The following is a 25,251-nucleotide window of genomic DNA, read 5'->3' as shown; positions in this document are numbered from 1 at the left end:
AGAACACAAAACATGAATAAACTGGTTACCCAAGACATGAAAATGAGAAGGACAGTACAGAACAAATCAGACAAAGAACAAGATCCTAAAATAAATAATATCAGCTGACTTCACTCCCATATATATTCAGTAAAGTGTGTGAACGTTTTCATTTGAGGTCTTTGTGAAGACCGATATTCTACACAATGGCTGTGCAACTTCACACTGTAAAGCTCTACAGAGAAAGAAAATTATTTTATTAGGTCTGTAGGTTTCGGAGAGGCATAAAGATTCTTGAAGTTAGATCTTTAAAAAAAGTACAAGCTACATCAATACCACTGAGCTTGTTAGATTTACGTTTATAAAAGAAGAATAAAACAACCAACAGTCATCAGTAAAGCCTTGAATATAAATCAATACTATTCCAAGTCTCTCTTCATCACTATAGATCATATAAAAGCCAACTGGCAAAGCAAATATTGCACCACATTTTCAGCTGCATATCAAACGAGACAGACACCCCATATTCCACCCAAACATATACAAGAATACATTTGTATATGCAATAGATCAAAAAAGAAATCTAAAATCTCGAGATGGGAAAGAAAAAAAACTATTATAGAGAACAAGCTCTCGATATTTCTTAATGCAAAAGTTTATCAGAGGGTCTTTTCTTTAATTAAGGCCAACAAAATATTTAAAGAAAAGAAAACAAAAAGAGCAACTTCCTCAAGCTTGAAGTTACACCTTCTGAGAAACTCAAAATGCTTTCTATATTTATATAGAAATATAACCATTTTCCCCATAAACATTTTGTATCTATGAGTTTCTAGAACATTTACCCATCTAACTGCAAGTCTACATCTGAAACGGGAACAGTTTTTCACAGGAGGAAATGGGAAAAGGGAAAGAGAGATAGAAAAGGAAAAGTGCCCAAGGTGTGTGTGTGTGGATGGTCTTCAGTAGTACTGATGATGGGCGCTGTGTTTACCCCTGGCTCAGTTCAGCTGTTCATCAGCAGGAGGATCCACCCTGAAGGGATGTTAAAAGCGAGCCAGAGAGTTTATAGCGGCTGCAGCACGGTGCGAGCGGCTTCACTGTTCCCTCCTGCCTTCTCCAGCTCAGACAGCTCCTCAAACACATCTCTGAACACAAACACATCGTCAGATTACAACACCACCAATCCTCACAAACACTGGTGCTCATTCACTCATGAGCAGGACTGGGTTTTGATTCACAAGCGTGTGATTTAATTCAGATTCAGTTTAGATTTTGAATACATATTTCAGGTACATGACAAATTTCTTGAAGGAAAAAAAAAATCTAATGCTGTAAAATATACACAAGTCAGTTGGTACTACATTCCTACAATATTAAAGGTTAAAATTAACTGATTTGTAGTTTTCAAAGGGGTGGTTCACTTTTTTTGCAGGCTTGATTGTTTTTATGTGGTGCATTCTACCATGTTAATGCTTCATTAAAAAAAAAAAAAAAAAAAAAAAAAAAAAATCCTACATAAATTACCTTTATTCCACAACAATCTGTCCCTTCTCTGAGAAACAAGCTGATCATTTCCTGTTTTTATGAAGACCCACCCTCAGAAATGGGCAAGGGCCTCTGATTGGTTAGCTAGCCCAGTGTGTTGTGATTGGCTAAACCACATCTAAACGTCCTGTCCCTCTCCTCAGTGGCATGTGCTCCAGTTGTATTATAAACAGCGTTTTTAATATCTCCAATTGAATCATTATAAAAAGACAGAATCGCTATTCATATATGAACAGATTTTTTACGTGCACCTAGTTTTACTAGTTTTCTCTTCCTCTTCTCTAAAGCAGCACAACAATGGCCTCGTCCCCTTTACTGCCTTTTCCCCGAGGGTGTGTTTTATCTGGTTTGTGATGTCACAAACCCAGAAAGTAACTTGTAGTCCCTACCAGCCGTTTTTGTTGGCATTAAACTGCAAGAATTTGAAGACACGATTTCTCCGTTTGCACTGAACTTCAAGTGCTGCAACTTTGCAGATATTGTTTATGCTCAAACAACAACAACATCTCACTATTGTTAAAAAAGTGGAATCAACCAAACCTTAATATTAAACTTCTAATTCTAACTTCACAATTACATAATTACAGTTCTACATATAAATAGTAATAACTAGATTTCTACTTCAGTGTGTTTATTTGAAAAACATTTAAATGGTGGCTGTCATAACTTAACTAAAAGCTAAACACTGCAGAACAGTAAAAATTGTTATGGTGCATATATTTAGGAACATGCTCCTCTGTAGAGTTTTGAATTGAATATCGATATCTTGTTTTTTTCTTTTCATCCCTACTAATATGCATGGATTTCCTCTATCCATACAAGAGAAATTCTGACAAAAATAATTCCTGGGTTAACAGGCACAGTAACACTGCTCAGCATGCATTACGAAAGAGAAGACTTACTTGTGCATGTAAAAAAAGATGTATCCACTCCTGTCACGATCTCTCTGAACAGTGGCCTCCTGTGTGCGGGACACGTCCAGATCATTGTATGTGAGCCAGGACTGTTTCTTCATGTCATAAACATCACTAATGTAATGCCCTACAGGAGGAAAAAGACAAAGAGCACTTGATGTAACTGTTCTTGGTCTGCAGTGCAATAACAACATGAGCTAAAGACACCAGTACCTGATGATGAGCTGCTGCCGATGTGACTGACCACACTGAGGAGTCTGAAAGAGTTCGGGAGCTCTCCAGTCTAAACAACAAGTCATTACACAATCATTAAACCAAGCCCTGAAAGCTGACACTTCTCAAAGTCCCCCGAGGGTCACAGACTCACCTCTGCGTTCTTCTTGAGCTCTTCAGTTTCAGCCTCACTGTACTCCATATCCAGACCATCCTCATTCCCAGAGTCGTCATCGGAGCACAGCAGCTCCGGCAGAGAGTTATTAAACTCTACAACACCACACACATTCACATTAACCAAGATAATGTGACACAGAACATGTTCTGGGTGTGCCATACTGACCTTGCAGGCTGAGCTCAGTGGCTCTCTTCAGATCGTCATCTTCCCTCATCTCTCTCGCCTCCTGTGCAATTAACAGACAATATTCACTGTACAACAATCATTATCATCATCAGTTAAAGCGGTGCTGACGTCAAGGATGAACAACACTGGAAAAGTACAGCTGCTGAGAAGATTGCGTTAAAAGAACAGGATGGTGATTACAATATGGCAATGAGAAAAAATAAAACCTCTTAAACCAATTAAAGCCTGTTAAGATTTGGCACAGTAAAACAGACCCTCTTATAAGTCTCATAACCATAATGCATCCAAGAACATATTTTGTTTTACTTAAGATATTTTGAAATATGTTAAGATTTTAAAACTGTTCATTATATAAAAAAAATTCATTCAAAACACACCAAAATCATTTTCTTTTAATTTTGCAGGGTATGACCTGGACATGTTCTTGACCGGTTCAATGAGATTCACCCAAAAATGAAAACTCAAACTGGCTGACCTCTAATTTTGGCGGTGCTTCATCAACAATTAAAGGCACAAATGCAATTTGAGGGAGAATTCAGAGCGACAAAATTACATTAGGTTAAAAATTTCACAAGATCAAGAATTGTAAAATCGAAAATCCACAACACAAGAATTATGATAACAATCTTGTTAAACGTCTAAAACAATTTCTTTAAACTGAATGTAGCAGTGGATGTGTATCGTGGTGCTTACATGTTCCTGCAGGCTCTGTGCGAGGGCCTGCTGCAGCTCCTGTTCCTCTCGCTCCTGGTCTAAACTGTACTGCTGCACCCAGTCCAGCTCTCCCTGCACTCCTTCAGGCGTCTGGTTCTCCTTGTTCTCATCCATGGTCAGATCTAGAGACTCCAGAGCATCTAGACATAAACCAAACAATAAACACACACACACACAACTCTATAGACGCTGTAGGCTGGGAGTACAAGCATGCAATCTAGTCGAAACTCTAGTTTACCTGCAGGCTGTTTCTCTCCATCCAGAAGGTCCAAATGAGGAGTCAGGTCCTGGCCGTCTGCATCTCCAAACCCTGTGTCTGGGCTGCTGGTCGGCTCGTCATCAGGGCAAGCGGACAGACTAGTGTCGTGACGACTCATCTCCAGCACAGCTGCTAGCATCTCATCATCATTGATGGCGTTAAACTCTGAGTGCTCCACCTGAGCATTGTGCTGCACCTGAACACACAAAGCAAGCTGGTCACATGCACTGTCAAGTATTTCAAAACTGCACGACAAGCTTCTTGACCACTAACTCTGAATATTAAAAAAGACTTCTGAAGGGTCATGTGACACTGAATACTGGTATAATGATTGCTGATAACATTTTTGGCATTGACATATGTGTGCGTGTGATTTTTAATGTATAAGTGCTGTAAAATGATTAATTCCATCCAGTAGAAGTTGGTTTGCATAATGTGTTGACTATATTTACAACAGTAACCCTGCTTGTGACGTGACACCTTTGTAGATTATAGCTGGCTGCATCAAGTGACCAAATGTAGAGTGTTTGATTTGATTCACAGATGCCATGTGGACTGCTTTAAGGAATTCATAAAAAAAAATAAAAAAAAATGCTATTCTTCTCACCTCTTCCGTCCTGTCGTCTTCTGAATGATGTTTGCGACCAACTTTTCTGACGAGCTCCTCTTCACTGTCCGAATCACACAGCACACTTCCTGAACTCTCTGGCTTTTGAGAACCTTTCCTGTAGGACCGATTTATATCACATGAGCATGAATCAAGACTAAACACTCTTAGCAAAGCGCATCTGAGGGCTGCTCTCACCGTAGTGTTGAAGAGTTGACCGACTGGGACATCTTCAGCGTCCTGGAGCTGAAATTAAATCAGACATGGAGTATGAAGGGTGTTACACTAAATTGAGAGCGAGTGCAAGAGCGATTCTTACATGGCCGTCTGTGCGTTCCAGCCGAGGCTGAGAGGGGGGCGCGTGGCATCAGTGCAGTGAGAGAGCAGCGTCAGATATTTGGGGATCAGGACTTGTTGGCCCAGCTTGCTGTTTAAAGACAGCTGACTGTTGTAGCTGTAGCGTTTGAGGTGAAGAATCAGCACCCTGCAGAGAAAGAGTCATTCAAATGTTTTTTTTTTTTTAACTGATCACCAATTAATCTACACAACGAATGTGTGTTCAGTCGAACCTGGGAAGCCTGCTAAATTTGTGAGAGACTGTTGCTGCTTTTCCACTGCATTTTTCACAGGAATACTCAATCTCCTCCATCTGCAAACACAAAGACAACAGGTTATGAACACTTGAGTAATGTAGCGAAAATAAACCCAAATTAATCGATCTCCTTAATTTTTTTTAGGGGGTAAAAATTTTTTTTTAAACATTCAGTACACTTGAAGATCAAAGGTTTGGGCTAACTAGTGTGCTTTCAAGTCACAAATATTCAGCATGAAAAACCAATCCAATATTTTTCAAAAAAATGAAGGCTGAAAGAAAAATGAAAATTCACTCTGACAATAGATGGCACTTACAGAATTATCTTCCTCTGCTATTCAGGGTCACTTTGTTTTAGTGTCAAGGTTTCATGTAAAAGTAGCAACTCTAGGCATGTGACCAAAACAGTGAAACTTATTGACTTTTTATTTAGTGCAATAGAAAATAAATTACATGTACAAAAAAAAATAAAAATGCTAGTCTGGCCAGATGCATTAACAGCTGTTTATCAAATGAATCCATTCATCTTAAACATTCATCTTGGTGTAAACAGGGGCCTGTACCATGATGGTAGCTGAACAAATTCAGAGTAACAGGATTAGTTTTGAGTTGATAAAACCAGACCTATCTAATCCGGCTTTGATGGTACCATGATGCTGTTCATCAACTTTCTTTGAGTTTGTGGAGCGTGTGCACACGAATGTGTGACATCACTGGCGAACAGCCAATCACGAGCTCACCCGCAAGAGACCCAGCGAGATTCAAAACTAAAGGTTTTGCTAAAGATTAAGAGATAGAAGAATGACAAATTTAAACGTCATATGAAAAATTAAGGAGGACAAATAAAATAAATAATCTTGCTCTATCAGTGCAGTCACAAGTGAAACTTAACTTAGTTTATACATTTAAAAATATATAGTGATAGAGAGTTGTAAAATGACTCCGCAATTATCATTAAAGCCAGACCTTTTTTTTTTTTTTTAGCATTAGTGACCTTTAATTTGGAGCAAGATCAACTGGACTGACTTGTCAGACATGTGTCACTTCCCTCACATCTGATTGGTCCAGTTTCAGTTTGAGATCTCGAACCCAGAACATAACCCTACTGGAGCAGGTTAGCCGTGGAGTGTAAGTTACTATAGCAATGTATGCCGCTAAAAGCTAAGCCACTCACATGGTACAGGCCCCAGGACTTTAGTGTTTTGATCATTCACATTCTACAGCTGGTGTGATGCAGTGTCTTACTCTGAAGAAGAGGTCTAAAGAGTCCTGTATTGATCTGAGAGGCAGAGTTTTTTTCCTGCGCGGCAGGTCGATGGACAGGTCGTTGAACTGCTCACGCTTTGTCACCACCTCTCCACAGCTGTTCACCAGAGGAAGTACGTCAACCACAAAGTTATTACACAACATTTTAAAAATCACAAGACAACACATGACCTCTTTTCTTTATTAAACTCTGCCAACTCACCTTTTACATGTAATGGTGTGCTGCACTTCAAACTCCATGTTGACTGTAACAGGGCAGGTGTAAATGCGTGAGGTGTCCACCTCCTCTGCTAACCGAGCGCTCTGTGGCTCCTCTCCGGCCGAGGGCTCGTTCTTCCAGCTTTTGTTGATCTTCTCCACATCCTCCTTCAGCTGGTCCAGACACTGGCTCAGGAACTCATGAGCATCCTGGGCACAAACAGCTGATTGGCACTTCCATCATATGAACATAACATGACAGTAGAGCCTCGTTCACACCAACAACAACTGTAAAGACAATAACTATATTAGCATCCATACCAACATGCAATAAAACTGTTTTTATCCAGTTCTGTCATCCGCCACTCAAGCTCTTTGTAATCAGATTCTGATTGGCTTTGGCAAAAGCACTCCACTGTGTCGTTAATGTTATAGTTCACTATAGTGATTATTAAAACAGGATGGTTATCATTGGTGTGAACGGGCCTCAAATCGGATGCATCTGCATTAGCAATAAAGATGTCACACGTCTTACATTCTGCATGTAACCAGAGAAACGCTCAGCTGTTGAGGAAATGGCGTTCTTCACTCGCCGTAAAAGATCTTTCTTCACTTCTGGAGGGGAAATGTCTTTCTTCGCCAACAGATGAGCAAAACGCCTTCATATGGAAATAAAACATCAAAAGGCTTGTGAGTGGATCATTATATTTCAAGCTTTTAATGCATGTTTAAAATGGTCCAAAAAGAATCTGGTTTAGAAGAACTGCATGAGCATACCTCAGAAGGGCGTTGACGGGGACCCTCTTCCAAGGTATTCCCTGCTTCAACAGGTCATTTGAGAATGAGGGCAGGCTGAAAAGGGACTGGAGTATGGCGTTCATGTAACAGGTGTTCCCAAGATTGGAGAATCTAAAGGACAGTTGAGTAACAGGCATGTGATAAGCCAAGGAAAAATAGTGAAAAACAGTTTTCCCCCATTCACTATGGCAAAACATTAGAAACGACTGTAATTGTGATACAATATATTACGCACACACATACATGGAAGTATGCATGTATATGAATATATGCACACATATACAAATATAGATGCGAAAAACAGAATTTGGGGGAAGAAAACAATTCATAAAGCCCTATATTATTGGGCTTGAGACACTCACCCTTGTAGTGGAGGCTGCGGCTGAGCCAACGTGGATGGTCTGGGTTTGTTCCAGCCTCCGTAGTCCAAAGTAGGGCGCACCTTTTTAAAGGGAGTTGAGTGATTGGGTAACATTAGGCTTCGTTTAGCAGAGGGACACTGGCCTGTGCTGCTGTGCATGTAAAGAAACAAGAAAAAAAGCTCTTATGAATACTGCAAAGGATTCAATAAACTGATAAATAACTGTTTGAGATACTCGTAGGTTTGTGAACTGGACTACACAAGTCAAACTGCATGTCTGTGTACTCTGCTGTGCCAAAATTAACATTACAGGGTCATTTTCTCACATTCAGATTACATTATTGCTGTGGCATTGTAAATTCAGCAGCACCATCACAGAACTTTGCAGGAAACAACAGTTTTTCGTAAAGCACAGACTATAGACAACGAGTAACACTGGGTCAGAGACTCTACCTGTCCAAAAAGGAATGGGTCTGAGAGTAGTCTTTAGTTCCTGTTCTGCTCCCATAAAAGGATGTTGGCTGGAGAGGCGCAGGCGTGTGTGGAGCTGAGGAAATCAAGCAGCAAGCATTATTATAAAGCCGAGAAAGAAGCAGCTACAGTAGATGAAAGTGAAGGGGTACTTACCGGTGGCTCTGTTCTCCTCTGACTGCTTGAGTTTGTCTTTGCAGCTGAGCAGAAACTTTCTGGATGCATCTGTGATGGCCTTGTTGTTGCTAAAACAGGCAAAATTTCAGAATGTTTCTTTACATTTCAACTCAAAAGTCTGAGATTGGCAAAATTTATTTTTTTATTTTTTGTTTGCTAAGGTTGCAAAACTTAAATTCCTACATAAAAATGTAAATAACCCTTCTACTGTAATATATTTTAAAATGTACTATATATAGCTAATAATTTTGCTGATATAGGGCCAGATGGCACAAGTGTGATATTGCATTTATACAAGAGTTTGACAGCACAAGTATGCAAACAAATAAGAAACAAAAGATAGCTAGGATTACCTCTCACCCAAACAGATTCAAGGACCAGAAATAAAATATGTAAATGATTTCATTTTTTTTATGAATACAAGGTCCCAAAGAACATTTATTTTAACTTTTTTTTTAACAAATGGATTTACTGCATCTGTTAAATAATGAAAGCATGTTTTCTAAACAGAAATTAATTTTTCAAACACAATAAAAATTCTTAAAGGCGCAATATGTAATTTTTCTGCTTTAAAAATAGCAGAAATCACTATATCTATGTTATATATATATATTTAGTTGTGTACTTACATCATCCCGACAGTTTCCACGAACTTTCAAATCCGGATAAAATTATAGTTTAATGAGAAGACACGGCACGTTTCTTTATTTCCGTTTTGTCGCCCGTCTATGGCGTCATATAAAATTTGACCCCTCTAGTTTATCTAACTTCCTGCTGAACCGCCAAATACAAAGAACAGAACAGAAACAAAGACGAGACGAAGAAGAAAAAATAGTAGCCTTGATTGAGACTATTAATTTTATATTTATATTCGTATTTTAACCTCAATCAATAACTTAGTTATGGATCATGATTATGCTTTGCCTGCACGTTCTGTGAAGCGCAAACGCACGGGTGAAATAAATGACCCGAGATGGTTTTGGGACAAGAGAAGCTACAAGACACGGGTAAATTTTGGAGTTGCATTTCCAAGATAGGGAGAGCTTCGTGACAAGCTGAAACTACAGAGAGATGCCGAACTCGCTTGCATTCTGATAAACAGGTATGCATCCATTCAGCTAACTGTATCTATCCGTATATTTTGTGAAACTATGATGTCTTGTGTAAAACGCAAACGGACTAGCTCTCATGTAAATCTACATTTGTTCTATATCTAGCTGAATAAAGTAGCTTCAAATGCAGTTCTCTAACTTGTTCAATATCATAGTATAACGTAATTATAATTATTAACGAAAGGCGGTCGTGGTTTTTTAACATATATTACTACTAGCTACATGGAATATTGATTTGATAGGGGTCCCATAATTCATATAGACGGTTTCATCGGGCGCACGGTCGTGTAGATCGGTCTGGCTGCGGTGCCTTCTACAAACGCAGTTAAAGTCAAGGTGATGAGTAGACTGAAGTTGGGCTTAGGTGTTTGTGCTGCGGGGTGTGTTTCCCATACATTTATTTATTTTTGGAGACTCGCCACAATTTTTAAACTGATCTTTTTTCAAAAAGGCTTCATTGAATAAACATGAGTAACGTTACTTACTGCACGTTTCATAATAATAATTCCTTACATTTATATGTTTAAATATCAAAGCGAGGCACAGGTGTTTTTATATCGCTGTATTTCTGAAGGAAGACTTGCATGTTATATGCCTGATAAAGCAGCGTATGAGCGTACCAGATCTGCTTCGTTTACAGCTGTTACTGGAGAAACCTCTATTTCTGGCGCTTTATGTCTATGCTTTAAAACATCTCCTGCTGGCAAATAATGAATTTGCATTTTCATTAAGTCCGCCTGATCCACGCAGCAAAAAATTTTTTGTTATCAAAAAATATCTACTCTAGAGGGGCTTGGCTGTTGTTATTGATTCTATTTGGAAGTCTACCGGAAGTTAGGTCCACAAAAGCGCTCATGCGCAGTAACGTTTATTTATGTTGTTGCCGTTGAAACAGTCTCTCAGTTCGAAAAGACGTGATTGTCAAAATACTAAGTTAGACTGAGTGAGGAATGATAGGGAGCGACAGAGCGCGTGTTCCAATGAACAACAACTCCCATGAGCCTTACGCTCTTTCCCGACGTCATCAATGTACGTCTTATGTTATTATTTTGATTGAGTGACCCCTGGTGGCCAAAAATTCCATACTGCGCGTTTAAAGGATCCCAAACTTCTGAACAGAGTATCAAAATGAATCTGCAGTAAAATGAAGTCTTGTGTACCTAGAAGAGTCGTTCTCTTTGGGGTAGTCCTCGGTCATATCTCCATCAGAGTTCATCAGCCTCTTCCTCTTCTCACTCCTACAGGACAAAATCAATTTTAAGTTGTGGTCAGGGCAATCGTTATTTAATTAACAAATAAATTACCGAAACCTGAGATTACATGTCAGCAAACAACAGAGCAAAAAGTGCACACACTTTCCAGAGACACTGTACCCAAATCTAAAGTCATTGGCAGGGCAAATGTGCACACCTGTTCTCAGAGAGGCCATTGCGGCCAGGTGTGGACGTTACCCGGCTGGGACTCCCGAGAGGCTTTCGGGGTGTGCTGTCCTCTCTGCTGTCCAGACTTGGACGTCTAGGAGTGCTCTGAAAGAAACGGTACATCAGCCATATAATATATAGAAAATAATCCATAAACATTTTATAGCTTGTGATGCTGTGCTACCTGTTTTTCTGATGGAGAGAGGCCAGAGTCGTTCTGTGCTGCACGATTCCCAAGAACTAACCCGAAACTAGCGCTCCCCTGGTTTGTCTTTAAAACTTAAGAAATAAAAAGTAAAGGTAAAGTGACTTGAATAGAAAGAATGGACAGTGATGTGAAAACTGAAAAACATGAGTCAAACGAAACATACCTGCTGGTTTTCCAAGCCTCACCATTTCAAGGTATTCCTTCATTTTTTTAGCAACCAACAAGGGCAGTTTGTCCATCATGACAACGCTGGAGTCTTTCAGAGTCAGAGTCACACGGTTTGGGCCATGCGTTGGATAGCAGGCAAGCTGCTTAACATTGTGATTCAGCTGCAGCAAAATAAACAAACGAGTCTAAACAGCACTCAACAATGCATTAGATGCTCATGTCTTAAAATGACACTGCAGGACTCTAAGGAGAACCTTACAGTTATTTCAGTATTTCATAAACATTTCTAAGGATCAACACGATCAATCTTGCCTGTACATAATCTACTATGTCTTTTGTTGTCTTAAAGAGAGTGTATACTTCGGCAAGTAAAAAGCCTTTTAGTGTAGTTGTAAAACATCCACCTTCAGCTTGTGGTTCTTGTGTCCTTCAGCTATAAAACTTCACTGAACTTTTTTTGTATATACACGTTAGAATATGTTGTAATATTTCAAGATTAATGTTTACTCAGACTCAAACTGAGGTGTACTTGATTATCCATGGAATTTTTTTGAAAGATAAATTGTTAAAATGCGAGTATCAAACATGATGCATCAGGATTTTAATGTTAGATGTACATCTTCATTGCATTATGCTTCAAACAATTAAAACCCAAAACGTTTCGATCAAACCTTTTCCCAATCACCTTACAGACATTGAGTTATAGATTGACAGACATTCTTTACCGTTTTATGGAAGTAACCTGCTATACAGTTATAAAGACCATGTTGACTTACATTACAAACTCCAATGATTTAATCTTTTAGGCCATATAAATATCAGCCACTGCACCAACAAAAAGCAGCACTTTTTTTCCTGACGATTATATTCTATTATATTTCAGGTGTAAATTTAAAAGACAGTTCTCCACCTGAAACATCCTCGGAGTACCGCCACTGCTGAACTTGACTAGCAGGTTTATTTTGTTGTCTTTCTCGTGGATTTCAAAGACCCCCTCTTTCCATTTGGTGGTCCCCAGCTCGCCACACCGGATGCGGATGCGGACAGCGCCGCCGCTGGTCAGCTTGGGCACTGCGACGGACATGAGTGCGAGAAACCCGGCTCTGGACACAGCTGAAGGCAAACAGATGCGGACAGAGATCTGCAACAAAAGCCCTGACAAAAGAGACCGTGTCAGACGTGAAACAACTTGAGACGCAGAAACGTCAATTACAGCCGTGCGCCCGCGAACATCGGCAATGACATTTAAGTTACACATAAAACGGGAGCCTAAGAAGTGCTTCTTTGAACAAAACCACGCGATTTTGATCCGTTGCGTTTCATTTTAAACATCGGTTTCTAAACTGTTAACCAACAGCTTGGAGACACGCAACCCACGTGTCGGAAATGAATCAGACTCACAAACAAAACACAGTGAATCGAAACCTTATAACGCGTAAGTGAGATTAAACACTTCTGTAATGATGTCCCGTTCATATACAACTATCAGCGACGACTAACATTAAGTTAACCAAGTTATAATGCACACAAATAGACGCCAATCCGCATTATATTTCATACATCCACGTCTTTGCAAATATCCCACATGATAGAAAGCTAAATAATTCAATCAAATCACATTAGTGTTGCCCTGAAAGCCTTAGGCGTAACGTTAAGTATGACAAACTTCACTCGTTTTAATGTGAACTAAGTCACGCATTAAAACCACGACCAAAGCTCTCCTTTATAACACCATATCACAGAGAGCGTGCAGATCCGTGTTTAGAGCTGCTCCGGTGAGAGAAGAGAAAAGTAAACAAACACGTCAGGTGAAGACATCGCGCGCTTTAAATGAACGCGCTCGTGTAGCTTCCATAGAGACTGCGCGCACTCGCGTTCCCGCCTAAAAACAAAGTAACGCTCGTGCAATTCGCAGAAGCGACTATGTATCGTGCTGTATGATTCTCACACTCCGCTGTGAAATGGTCACACACGCAGCTAACGGTAATTAACTAGCATTAGCAGCCCAGGCCGTGTGACAGGCTTGGCACCGCTAACTGACCACTCCGAGAAAGAATGAGGGCAAAATCGGTTCACAAACCACATCTCGTTTACCTGCCGGAGGGTAATTCCTCGAAGAAAGTGCTGGAGGATGAATATATCCGCTTAATGTGGCGCTCCACCAGTGTGTGAGTTTTGCCGGCTGTGATGTTATCTGCGTGTACCACGAGCAGCCGATGATGGCGGGAATGTGAAAATTTAGAACGGAAATGGGAGGTGAGAAGTGGCGTGTAAACTCGCGCGAGATTAGGCGCGATTTGGGGGGGGGGGGGGTCATTTTGTGTAACGTTACATTGACCTTTTTATACGACAGTGTATTATATGGAATTAAATGTATTTGCTAATAAAATCATAATCTTGAGTGTTAGGAAGCGTCACAAAATATTTTATTTCTTACGTCACCAGCGCCCGCTCTGATTGGCTGCAGAAGCAGCGCGCTGTCAGTGGGGCGGAAGTTCATCATTATCCACGGGGAAAAAAAGGTCTCCCTTCGCTTTGACTTCAACATCTCAGTTCAGAGAAAGACATACGGTTCTTTCAAGCAGGAGCACGGTGAGTGATTCGTGACAGTTTATTCGTTGATTTTATTAGTTATCATATCAATTACAGTGGGGTTAATAAGTTAAGGTGTTGTATATATTAGCTTTACTCAAGGTCTTTCCTCCCTGGGACACACACTCCGAGTGGAGCTGTATTATAATGTTTCGGAGAAGTCAGGCAGCTTCCACAAACTTCATGATCACTGTGTCCTTTATTAATGAATCGCAGTCGTTATTCAGCTAATCTTTTCTCAGAGTCTGTTTACTTTGTAAGCGTGGTGCTGAAAGGCCTCCTTTAACAACTAGAGATATTTAACCTCTCCTGCCAAGTGACCAGGGGTTTTAAGTGTTTGTTTCTCATTTTTTGTAATCTAATGTCACGTGATTTATAATATAGATATTACAAAAAAGTAAGAAAACAGCATGTATCCTCAGTAAAAGTACTGTTGGTTTCAGTTTATTTATTCTGTCAATGTAATATATCTGCTACTAGTTAAGCTTAGTTGTTAAACTACAGTTTGGTTATAGAAGGCAATGGCAATATTTCCTCAGTTAATTTGTAAGATATAATTCGGACAAACACACTGGTTAAGGGCTACACTTTAAGTAACACATGCATCTAACACTTTTTTTTATCTGTTTTGCCAGATCTTTAAGAATAATTTTTATGCAGAAATTCATGTGATCACTTCACAACAGTCAGTAGAGAAAGGATTTTTTATAATAAATCTGCCTTAAAGATATTGTTTTGTCATTTTAAGAGATGTTCTGCAAAGTTGCAATACTCCAACCTGTGTGAATATAAATTATAACCTGAAATGATATATACATATATATATATATATATATATATATATATGTATGTATAAAATATAATATAACTACAGTAGACAATTCATTGTCATCAGTGAATGCTGTCTTGATAACTATGTAATTCAAGAAACGGCTCTACAGAGTAACTTAGACGTGGTACAGGGCCGCTTCATCCGCTTTAGAGTGGAATTTTTCGACAATATATAAAATAGGGCATTCTAAGTCAATCTACGGCTGAAGCCTATTTTCTCTCTCAAACAGTAGAAAATGTGGTTTACACCCGGTCATGCATGAAAGAAAAAACAAAGTCATATACCGTGAAACCAGTATAATCTTGAAAAATACAGTGATATAAATTTTTGATCATACCGCCCAGCACTACTTTGATGGGTGACATACTTTGCTACTTTCACCATTTGACTAATTTCAGTGACATGCCCTGTCTGGCCAACCATATTTAGTTTTTTTTTTTAGTTTTTTTTTTTTATTATTCAGTTTTTTTTTTTTGATCATGTTAACCTCAGTCTAAGTAAATGTATGTAAAATCATAACAATGTTCCCAGCATCGTTGACTGGCAAAGTAATACCCAGACAGCAACATAGTGTTGGCCCCAGATCTGGTCCAGATGTGGGTCGGATCTGGGCTGACACCGGATGCTGTTCTGGGTATATTTTGATGATACTGTAGTTAAAAGATAAAATGTTGAAGACCTAATGAGAGGACACTTAAAAATTCAAAATGTCCACCACATGAAAAAAAAAAATCAAATTTAATCTAAACATACTAATTTATTTACAAATAGTTTGAAAGTTAGAAATCATTTTAATGTAGATAATGTTGACTTTTATTTAAATCATCATTTTGAACTCAAGACTTCAACTTCAAAACAAGACACTGCAAAGACTCTAATTTAAAAGTCATCGAGACAGTTTCAAGCAACACGAGGTGCACGCAGTATTAGTATGCAAATGTAATATGCTTTCCCATAATAGATCAAATGAGGGAAAAGGAAAAAAGCTAATCATCATCAATTGACATTACATGTATCTCAATTATAGAATAAGTAAAATGTCAAATGCACAAAACCCCAGATAATCCTATCCACAGTTATGCAGATTCTTGGGTCATTCTGTTTGGTCAGTCAAATTGTTATTGTGCAGCCAGCTATGTCTGGGTTTTGGGATTATATGAGCATCATCATGATTATAACCTTCTCCTTTCCAGGCATGTGATGTCAGCTTACAGCAGCAGATGTAGCTGACATCCTTCTGTCACAGCGGCCATGGAGGAGGTTTCGTCGCTGAGTGGTGGAGCTCTGATGCGCCGCGGGCCCTACATCAGCGTGATCACCAACCGAACTATGAACCTGCTGATCCGTGCTGCAATGCTCTTCATGGTGGGCGTGTTTCTAGCGCTCGTGCTGAACCTGCTCCAAGTGCAGCGTAACGTCACACTCTTCCCTCCAGACGTCATCAGCAGTGTTTTCTCATCCGCCTGGTGGGTTCCACCCTGCTGTGGAACAGCCGCAGGTACACAAACACACACACAACATTTATTATTAAGAAAACACTGTGTGAACTGCTTCCGGCATGCTAAAATGATAAAAGAGGTTTCTCAAAAAAAAAAAAAAAAAATGCTGTTGTCATTCCCAATCTATGATGCCATTGCGACATTGCATGGGACATTAAATTGAATGTCCCTCTTCTTTGTTTCAGCGTTGATTGGTTTGCTGTACCCCTGTATGGATCGTCGTCTGGGGGAGCCGCATCAGCTCAAGAGAGAGTGGTCTAATGTGATGCGCTGTGTGGCCGTCTTTGTGGGTATAAACCATGCCAGTGCTGTATCCTTCTCGTTTCTTATCTTACAAAGTCATTATGTCAATAAATTCTGTTTATGTCTTACTGTTTATATCTTAAAGTCACCATGCAACAAAGGTAAAAAAAAAAAAATCCCAATTGGGATTCACTGATGTAGTTTATGTGCATCTAAAACAGCTTTTGTGAACCACTGACTTTATTTCAGGCTTTTATACGAATATTCAAAAATATCAGGACAGTGCTAAAGTGCTACCTTGTTTCTGGGTTGTGGTCTACAAAAAATACATCATAACCGCTGCACTCGATTGTACAAAAACAAATTGCTCTTGAACGACGTGTTATCTTTAACACTGCTGCCAACAGAAGGTAGACTTTGCCAATAACGTGCAGCTGTCGTTGACGCTGGCTGCCCTGTCTGTCGGCCTGTGGTGGTCGTTCGATCGCTCACGCAGTGGTTTTGGGCTGGGAGTCATCATTGCAATACTTGCCACGCTGGCCACCCAGCTACTGGTTTACAATGGAGTCTTTCAGTAAGTCTCAGTTATAAGTCTGCACGATGGAGTGTGTTAAAGCCTGTTCACACCAAGAGCAGTAGCTGTACGATTTACTGCTTACACTTGCATCATTATAAGCTTTTTTTTGTGTGTTTTTTTTTTTGTGCTTCACTTCACATGTGTGAATGTGTGCAGATATACCTCCCCTGACTTCCTGTACATTCGTTCCTGGCTGCCATGTATCTTCTTCGCAGGGGTGATAACTGTGGGGAACATTGGACGACAGCTAGCTCTGGTAAACTCTCACATACTTTCTCTCACATAGTCATGCTCAAACTCTGTTTCAAACCCTAGTGACCTGTGAACTGATGTGACACTTCTGGGGTCAGTAAAGTCTGGCTCACACTACAGGAGTTTTAAAATCATAACCGATATTGAAATCTGGTTGCAGCACACACATGAGGAGAATCTTGGCAGATTATCTTCCCTCAAATATTAAACATGCACACACTACAGGATTTGAACATCGAAGATATTAAGATTATCATGCCAGAGGTAGCACTTCACGTGATCTCACGCAGCAGATCATCACTGAATATTTTTTAAGCGTGCTATCTTTGTGCACCCTACCCAGTGCATTCATACTGAGGCGATTTCACTCCAGCACTTCTCTTTCTCCTTACAGTTGTGATGCGTTTTTGGACACATTATACAGACAGTTGTGCTACTACAAAATGTCAAGAAACAGTTTCCTCTATCTCCACTATCCAACGAAGCAATACATCAGCTGTTTTGCAGTTTTGCGCATTGGCTGTGAAAGTACTGACGTAATTATATATCCATCATCATCCCGATTTAAATCCTAAATATCAAACATGTTTGATAATATTCGTGGGTGTCCCGATTTATGTACGAGCAGATCGGGAGGTGCGAGATTCGATCAGTGAATGCTTCACATTACTAGATAATTATTTTTTTCTTCTTCAAGGATTCTTTAAAAGTGATGGTAAGAACATTTATTTATGTTACAAGATTTCTATTTAAAATAAATGCTGTTCTTTTAAAGTGTTTATTCAACGGTGACTCCGGTTGTAAAATATTTGTAAAATATTTTTCATTTTAAAATATATATTCAAATAGAGAAGTTATTCTAAACTGTAGTAATATTTCACAATATTAATGTTTTACCATTAAAATTGTATAAAAAAAAATTTGCATGCGAAATTTTTGCCCGTCAAAAAATGAATTCAACCTCACGTTATGTAAATCACGCTTTGCACACTGCCTCCGAAACCTTCGTCTCTGTCAAAAAAAAAATTCGGAACAGGTTCGATTTTCTGCATTTTTCACATCCGTCAAAAGTAATTGACTGCAATAAAAACTCATTTTGAGAGACGTTTTGACAACTCAGAGCCACCGTAAAACTGCTGGCAGTGGTGGTGAATGAACCGCCAGTGCTCAGATACCTACAATTATATATACAAATATTATTGTATCAATAAAACAACAAATATTATTATATCACAGCTATAATTATAGCACATCAAGTCCCTGTAAACCGTGTGTATGTGTGTGTGTGCACGATACCTTAGACATAATTACTTCCAGTCTCTGTTCAGTATCAATTTGATTCACAGAAATTGGTGTTTTTTTTATTTTTTAAATGTGGCTCCAGTATTGATAGAATAACATCAGACTGAGCCACTGACAATCTAAAGTAACCTTTGAATCGTTCTGGATAATCCCGCTCTTCTTGATAAGGAGGTGGAACTCTCCTTCCTCTCTACGCAATCGCAGGAGTGGATGGACCCAATATTTCCTCTTTCTTTTTCTCTTTTTAAGATGAGAGAGGACAAACATATGGAGCCCCTCTGATCCAATTTTGTCAAAAAAAAAATTATAACTATCTCGTGGCCTCAAGATAAGTTAACTCGTGGCCTCAAGATAAGTTAACTCGTGGCCTCAAGATAAGTAACTCGTGGCCTCAAGATAAGTAACTCGTGGCCTATATACATGTAAAAAATTTAAATATATGCAATAAAATATGAAGAAGAATTATAAAGGACTATGGATATTCAGCCTTCAAGATTTATATTACTGTATTTACATGATCGAATTGATTGTGATGAACAATACTAGTAAATAAATAAACTAGAACTGCAGCAAACTATATTACACTGAATATTAAAACAGAATGTGAAGTATTACATTGCACTACAGTACAGGGTCCAGTTTAATAACAAAGGGTCCATGTGTCAGACACTTCACTATCTTGAGGCCACGAGTTAGTATCTTGAGGCCACGAGATTCTTTCTTTTTCTTTTCTTTCTTTTAATTTTTTTGACAAAGTGGGACCAGAGGGGCTCCGTACAAACAATCATCCTCACTATTTGAAGATGACACTTTTTATTGTTTTGCAGTGTTTTTTTTTTTCTTCGTAAATGCATTGATTGATACGCATCGGACTCAGTGTGCAAGGTCTCTGTGCGTGACAAATATTTCGGATCACGAATACGAAAAACGCATGCGAAAATTTTTGAATCAGTGTGCAATGACCTTTACAGTCTTCTTTCAAAAACAAACAAACAAAAAAAAATCTATCAATAAAAAATCTTGCCAAGCCCAAACTTTTTTACAATATAGTGTATGATCATTTTTTGGGGGGTTGTGTAAGATGATTTATTTATTTATAAACACTTTAGAAGTTCTTAAAATTGTAGAATGGAGTTTCCTTTGAAACACTATGCATTGGAATGATTTGTGTTTCTTAATTTGCTGCAGTACGAGCACAAAGTCAGTCAGGAAAAGACCCACCAGGATTAATGAAGAATGGTCTGCACACAAGGAAAACCCCAGGATGAAGAGTGAGGAGTCCAGCAGGAGCACCATGACTGACGGAGGAGGAGCTACCGTCTGTGTTTGAGGATGACCGTGTTATGATCTGTTTTCTGCCTCCTCAGGCTCTCTAAGAGTGTGTAACAGTAAGATAAAATGTCGTTTACACACTCTCACACTGTCTTCGCTGGCACTCAAATGCAAGCAGCTGCAGTTAAGTGCCAAACTGACTCTGACTGATCAAACTGAATGACTGAGCCTGGTGTGTACAAGATGGACAAAACATTGATTGAATATTTAGATGGATTACATGCACAGACACAAAACTGAATCACAAGGTTTTTTTTCTATATGATCTTCCTGCTGTTGTGGCCTCTATCCTCCATGACGCGTGGAGGAGAGTCACCTGGACAGAGCTCCATCATCGGATCTCATTCTCCATGTAAAACAATCACTTATAAGAAGTAATATAGAGTATTATGACAGGGCATCAAATCGTTGTTGAAGGCCAGCTCATATCCACCACTAGTGGGCATTAGAGCATAACTGACCCGTCACATGTGTCTGTAAACACACAGAAGGCATCATATTCTCTAACAGATTAATCAGTGTGCTGTGTTCATTAGTTGGGAGAGGGAGGTTCAGCAAGGTGTTGATTAACGCTTTGATTACAACTTGAATATTTTATTGTGATATATTCCTCTTTATAACCAGATCATTCCCTGCTAGACCCGAAGAACTCCTCAGGTTTGACTATATGAAGCATCCCTTAGCTCCAGAAATCACTTCAATGTCTGATATAAATAACTGACTTCAGAATAAAATCTAAGTGATTCTTAATGGTGTTCTATTGAAAATTACCAAAGCCTTAAAATAGCAAGAGATTGAAGCTCAAAATAAAGAGGAAGGAACAGGCAAACCACCATCTGTGCACTGATTTTGGATAAATTAAGGGAGTTTTTTTTTTAATTATTATTATTTGGGGGATATTTTCTAAAATGCTGAGTAGAATGCAAGGTATGCGGGATCAGTATGTTTTCAGTGTTACAATGAGATTTAACGACTTAAACAATTGTAGACTTGCGAGAGTAATTGTACAGTTTATATGTGACATCTGAAAGGAGCATTTCGGGATGTTTTGTCATGCATGGGTTATTACTTGATCCAGGGTTTGTATTTTACCACATTTACTGTTTTTTTGAAGTTAAAAGTTGTTGTTATTATTACATCTATTAAAAGAGACTTCCTTTGAGTTTATTTTCTTTGTGTAATATTGTAAAAATGTGTTTTCATTGTGTCTCTTTTGCTTTTTGAGGTTTTGTAGAATCACAGAAAGTAATGATGAGCGTTAAACGGTACATTATAGTGTTCATAACAGAACTGCGGGGGGTTTCACGTTTACCGAAAAGCTTAAAAGAAACTAAATCATGAAAAGAAAAAAAAGCACTTTAAAATAACAATCTAAATACACTGACAAAGATTAAATATTTTATTTGTTTGCCTGCATGCCACGTGACCATTAACCAATGTCAGAGAAACATGAACCTGCAAACGTGTCACTAAATTATTAATTTATTTCCTTACAAAATCACAGTAACTGAGCAGATTTTTTTTACTGTTTGAGTACATGAATTACTCCGGGATGTTGGTTTGTTTTCTCAGAGGGAGTGTCAGCCACATAAAAAAAAGTTAACAGCTTAAGTCATTTGTGGATTAATCTAAAATATCTTAAACTGTGCTCCGAAGATAAATTGAGGTCTTACTGGTTTGGAACGACATGAGGGTGAGTTTTTAATAACATAATTATGATTTTTGGGTGACCTATGCCTTTGTCATGATCATTAGTTGGAGTGCCCATGATCTTCAGTAGAGGGCACTCCACTCAGGACTCATTCAAGAACTCCATTTCCCATCCTGCCTCATTCCTGGTTCTGATTGCACACAAACACCTGCATCTGTACTCACACCTGCACCTCATTTCAGCTAACACACACAGATATAAGCAGCACACTCACTCCACCAGTTGGCGAAGTCACCATTCTTAAATAAAGCTTTGCATTTGGATCCGAACGACTGTGACTCATCTCCGTAACACAATCCCATGCTTCTTTGCTGAATAAAAGTTTCGGTTTTTGAGGAAAAGAAAAAGAAGTGTCTCATTGACCCAAAACTTCTTAATGGAAGTGTAAAAATTTTGTATCCTAATCACTAGTTCATTCAGTGGCATTATATGACATGTTGGCCACAATTGTGTGATGTGTGGATGTCTCTGATTCGTTTGAGTGCAGTACAAGACTCTGTTATGATAGGAACACCTTCATCACTGCAGGCCCAGAGTAGGTGCCTGTTTGGTCAGGGTGCAGGGGTGCGAGGGACCTCAGCATGAGCCCGGTCAAATAACTGGTTTTAAATGGTGCGGCAACCACCTGTTAAAAGGTCAGTGGTAGCTAGGCCACCAGCAGAAGCTGACCAACCACACAGAGATTGTGGGGAAGAGAGCAGACAGACAGACAACCTAAATACACTGCTGTCACTATACACTGTACACGACCCAACTTCGACTAACTATGTCATACCCATGTCATTATACAAAGTTGTGTCCTCATATGTCACAAAAGCATGCGCACACACACACAGACACATACAAACACTCTCTCACATGCACATTTACACACACACACACACACACGGCAATGTGCAGTGGAAACATTTTTTTTTTATCATCACAGCAGCTGTTCCTGAAAAAAAAATGGTAATGTAATTTCCTCATACATTATCTCAGAAAGAGGAAACTTGTTTGTAATTGTTTTAAAAGGGAAAAATGACATAACATATACAAACCTGATTCCAAAAAGAGTTGGGACACTGTACAAATTGTTAGTAAAAAAAAGAATGGAATAATTTACAAATCTCATAAACTTAGAACAGAGAACATAGATAACATATTAAATGATGAAAGTGTTGAATGCATGATGTGGTTACACATTTCACTATTTCAGGTACAAATTGAGATAGTCAAAATGATAGTCAATTTTAAATTAATTATGAAAATAGAAAGGTAGTCAGCTGAAATAAATTCAGAGGTTCAGGAAGCAATAAGGGAGATTAAATGAAATGAGTGAAAGTTATCTGCTTTTTGAGATTTTGTATTAGTTCTGCTGTAGACAAACATCTACCAGGTTTTTATCTTTCAGAAAAAGAAAAAAAAAAAAACCTTGAAAAAAATGACAACATAGAGTCATGGGAAAATGATTACTTGTGCAGTTATATATATATTCATAAGAAAGGGGTGGGGGTGGTGTACCCACTGGCAGACGAATCATGAACACTAATTTGTATATTAGTCTAAATTGTATATTATGTCTAAATTTCATATATTTCTATAACATATTTTCAACATAAAAAACCCCTGAAAAACATACGTAATGCAGAAAAGCCACCTCTTTTTTTCTTTCTTTCACTTTATCTTCTCTTCTGATAGTTTTTCAGTCAAATTGTTATCTATGTGGTTTGGTTCGCCGCTACCAAACAGAAAATCCACTGACAACCGTGGTTCCTGTCCAAGTATTAAAAAAAGTGGCACCCCCATGGATGGTTTTATAACAAAAGAGGACCTGAGGCAAACATGCGACCCCCTGTTTCTACAAGCTGGCAGTGTATGCAATAGATTGTGCAGGGTCTGTTTGAAGCATTGCACTGATCATTTCCAGATGAATGGTTTACGGTATATGGTTTTGTGCGAGACTTCTGTACATCATACAGGACACAAATGATTGGATCAAAAGGGTTGCTATATTAAGCCCATGTTCAGAGTGAAGGTGACATGGCTACCAAATTTTTAGTACCACTCAGTTACCAAGGCCTGAGCCGCAATCTCTGCACACAGGTCCTTAGTAGTGATGGGAAGTTCAGACTTTTGAGTCTCGTTCCGCAAAATGAACAAATCTTTTTTCGAGTCATTAATTTAATTCATTTTGGCAAACTGTAATTAAAATGTTACATATTACTTCCCTAACAAATCTACTACTTACTCAAACGTTGATCACACTACAAACAATACAAAACTATAATGCTATAAAATACAGAAATAATGTACTAATTATTTACCTGGGTCTTCAGTCTATGATTAGCTCACCTCACCTCTTATCTGACAAGTCTTTATCTGACAAGGGTTTGAGTCATTTGTTCATCACGTGACAGCCCCATAAACTAAACATATGCTGTCCGAACTGGAAAAATAATTGATTAGTTCATCTTTCGAGTCTTTCAAATTGTTCAATCTTTTGTCACTTGACAATCAATTTCTTTACAAACAGGTGTATAGTTATTATAAACTACCTCACCAGCACTATCTCACCCCCTTCAAATCACAATTAATGTTAATGTTAAATTTAATTATAAAATCTGCTATTTAAAAATCACATTTACGAAGTGTATACCTAGAGTAAATAATAAGCTAAAATAGCAATATTTTAGTTAGGGTATTGTGTTAGGCAAGGTCAAATTTTGATTGGTCGCTTGATTAAGCGTGCTCCCCAACCCTAATAACATTATGTAAAATTCCTTGCCCTACGGAAAGCAAACACGAAGGCTATGAACATTCCATAATTTCACCATCGACTTTTGAAAATGGATTAAAAAGAAAGGACCTGCAGCAACTGCTACTACCTCTGGGTCTGAGCTCCAAATAATCAGTGTGGACACTGACAGTAAAGACTTACGCCACGAGAATCTTTTTTGTTTTCATTGTGCTTTACAAATTTCTGAGAAAGCCCACTGTAGCTGCACAGTATAAGGGAGAGAAGCGTAAAAGGATGCTGGACCAACGATAAACTTGCCACTTTGATACAGTGTCTGTGGTGCTAAAATCATTTTCTGATCTTCTGAATGAAATTGCAACCAAAGGAAAATGTGCTGATGTAAAGCTTGAAGCTGTTGGACTTCACAAGGCCACCACAGAACCAACTTTCACATTTATTTCCTGTGTGATGTACAAAGTTTTGGGTCTGATAGATCCACCGATCAGACCCAAAACCGTGGACTGAAAGCAAGAGTGCAGATGAAGTGGTTCCTACACCTCCGAAACGGAAGCGACAGGCCAGCAAGTCTCTTCAAGTCTACGTTGTGAATGAAAGTGTTGGCCATCGTGAAGCGAACATTGAACTGGAGTGCAAGCGGCTGTTTTTTTAACATTATTGATGCCATTCTCTGAGAAATGTCTGTGCATTTCTGCGAACGTAATAGCTGACTTCTAGGACAAAGGGCATAAATGCTCAGCTTTGGTGGATTGAGAAATCCGAACATACTGGTCAGCAAATTTTCTTCAAGCACTGTTTACAACACAT

The 25,251-nt window shown here is 38.8% G+C and overlaps 2 protein-coding genes across 3 annotated transcripts; one reads left to right on the top strand and one right to left on the bottom strand.

Moving 5' to 3' along the window:
• Positions 1-351: 351 nt before the first annotated feature.
• Positions 352-13,612, bottom strand: usp37 (ubiquitin specific peptidase 37). 2 transcript variants are annotated; one of them, XM_026218436.1, is made up of 24 exons: positions 13,462-13,612; positions 12,278-12,522; positions 11,363-11,528; positions 11,176-11,270; positions 10,981-11,096; positions 10,731-10,808; positions 8,438-8,526; positions 8,264-8,357; positions 7,812-7,961; positions 7,429-7,560; positions 7,187-7,310; positions 6,656-6,861; positions 6,433-6,550; positions 5,165-5,244; positions 4,915-5,079; positions 4,794-4,841; positions 4,596-4,713; positions 3,968-4,184; positions 3,709-3,869; positions 2,995-3,055; positions 2,806-2,921; positions 2,652-2,721; positions 2,427-2,565; positions 352-1,124 (listed from the first exon to the last, which is right to left on the bottom strand). In XM_026218436.1, exons 2-24 carry the CDS (start codon positions 12,449-12,451, stop codon positions 1,043-1,045), a joined length of 2,799 nt encoding a protein of 932 aa, XP_026074221.1. In that variant the 5' UTR covers positions 12,452-12,522; positions 13,462-13,612; the 3' UTR covers positions 352-1,042. The 2 variants fall into 2 exon arrangements, with proteins under 2 accessions (XP_026074221.1, XP_026074223.1); XM_026218438.1 differs by having other exon boundaries at positions 7,812-7,958.
• A 73-nt stretch (positions 13,613-13,685) lies between these two features.
• On the top strand, positions 13,686-21,158 carry LOC113053437 (insulin-induced gene 2 protein-like). Its single transcript, XM_026218453.1, has 6 exons — positions 13,686-13,959; positions 15,985-16,289; positions 16,476-16,600; positions 16,941-17,107; positions 17,267-17,366; positions 19,853-21,158. The coding sequence occupies exons 2-6, from the start codon at positions 16,043-16,045 to the stop codon at positions 19,892-19,894; spliced, it is 681 nt and encodes a 226-aa protein (XP_026074238.1). The 5' UTR covers positions 13,686-13,959; positions 15,985-16,042; the 3' UTR covers positions 19,895-21,158.
• Positions 21,159-25,251: the final 4,093 nt, after the last annotated feature.

This window comes from Carassius auratus, chromosome 34 (assembly GCF_003368295.1).
Source record: "Carassius auratus strain Wakin chromosome 34, ASM336829v1, whole genome shotgun sequence".
Lineage (NCBI taxonomy): Eukaryota > Metazoa > Chordata > Actinopteri > Cypriniformes > Cyprinidae > Carassius > Carassius auratus.
Note: the sequence above shows the minus strand (reverse complement) of the source record. Positions and strands in the feature narration are given on the sequence as shown.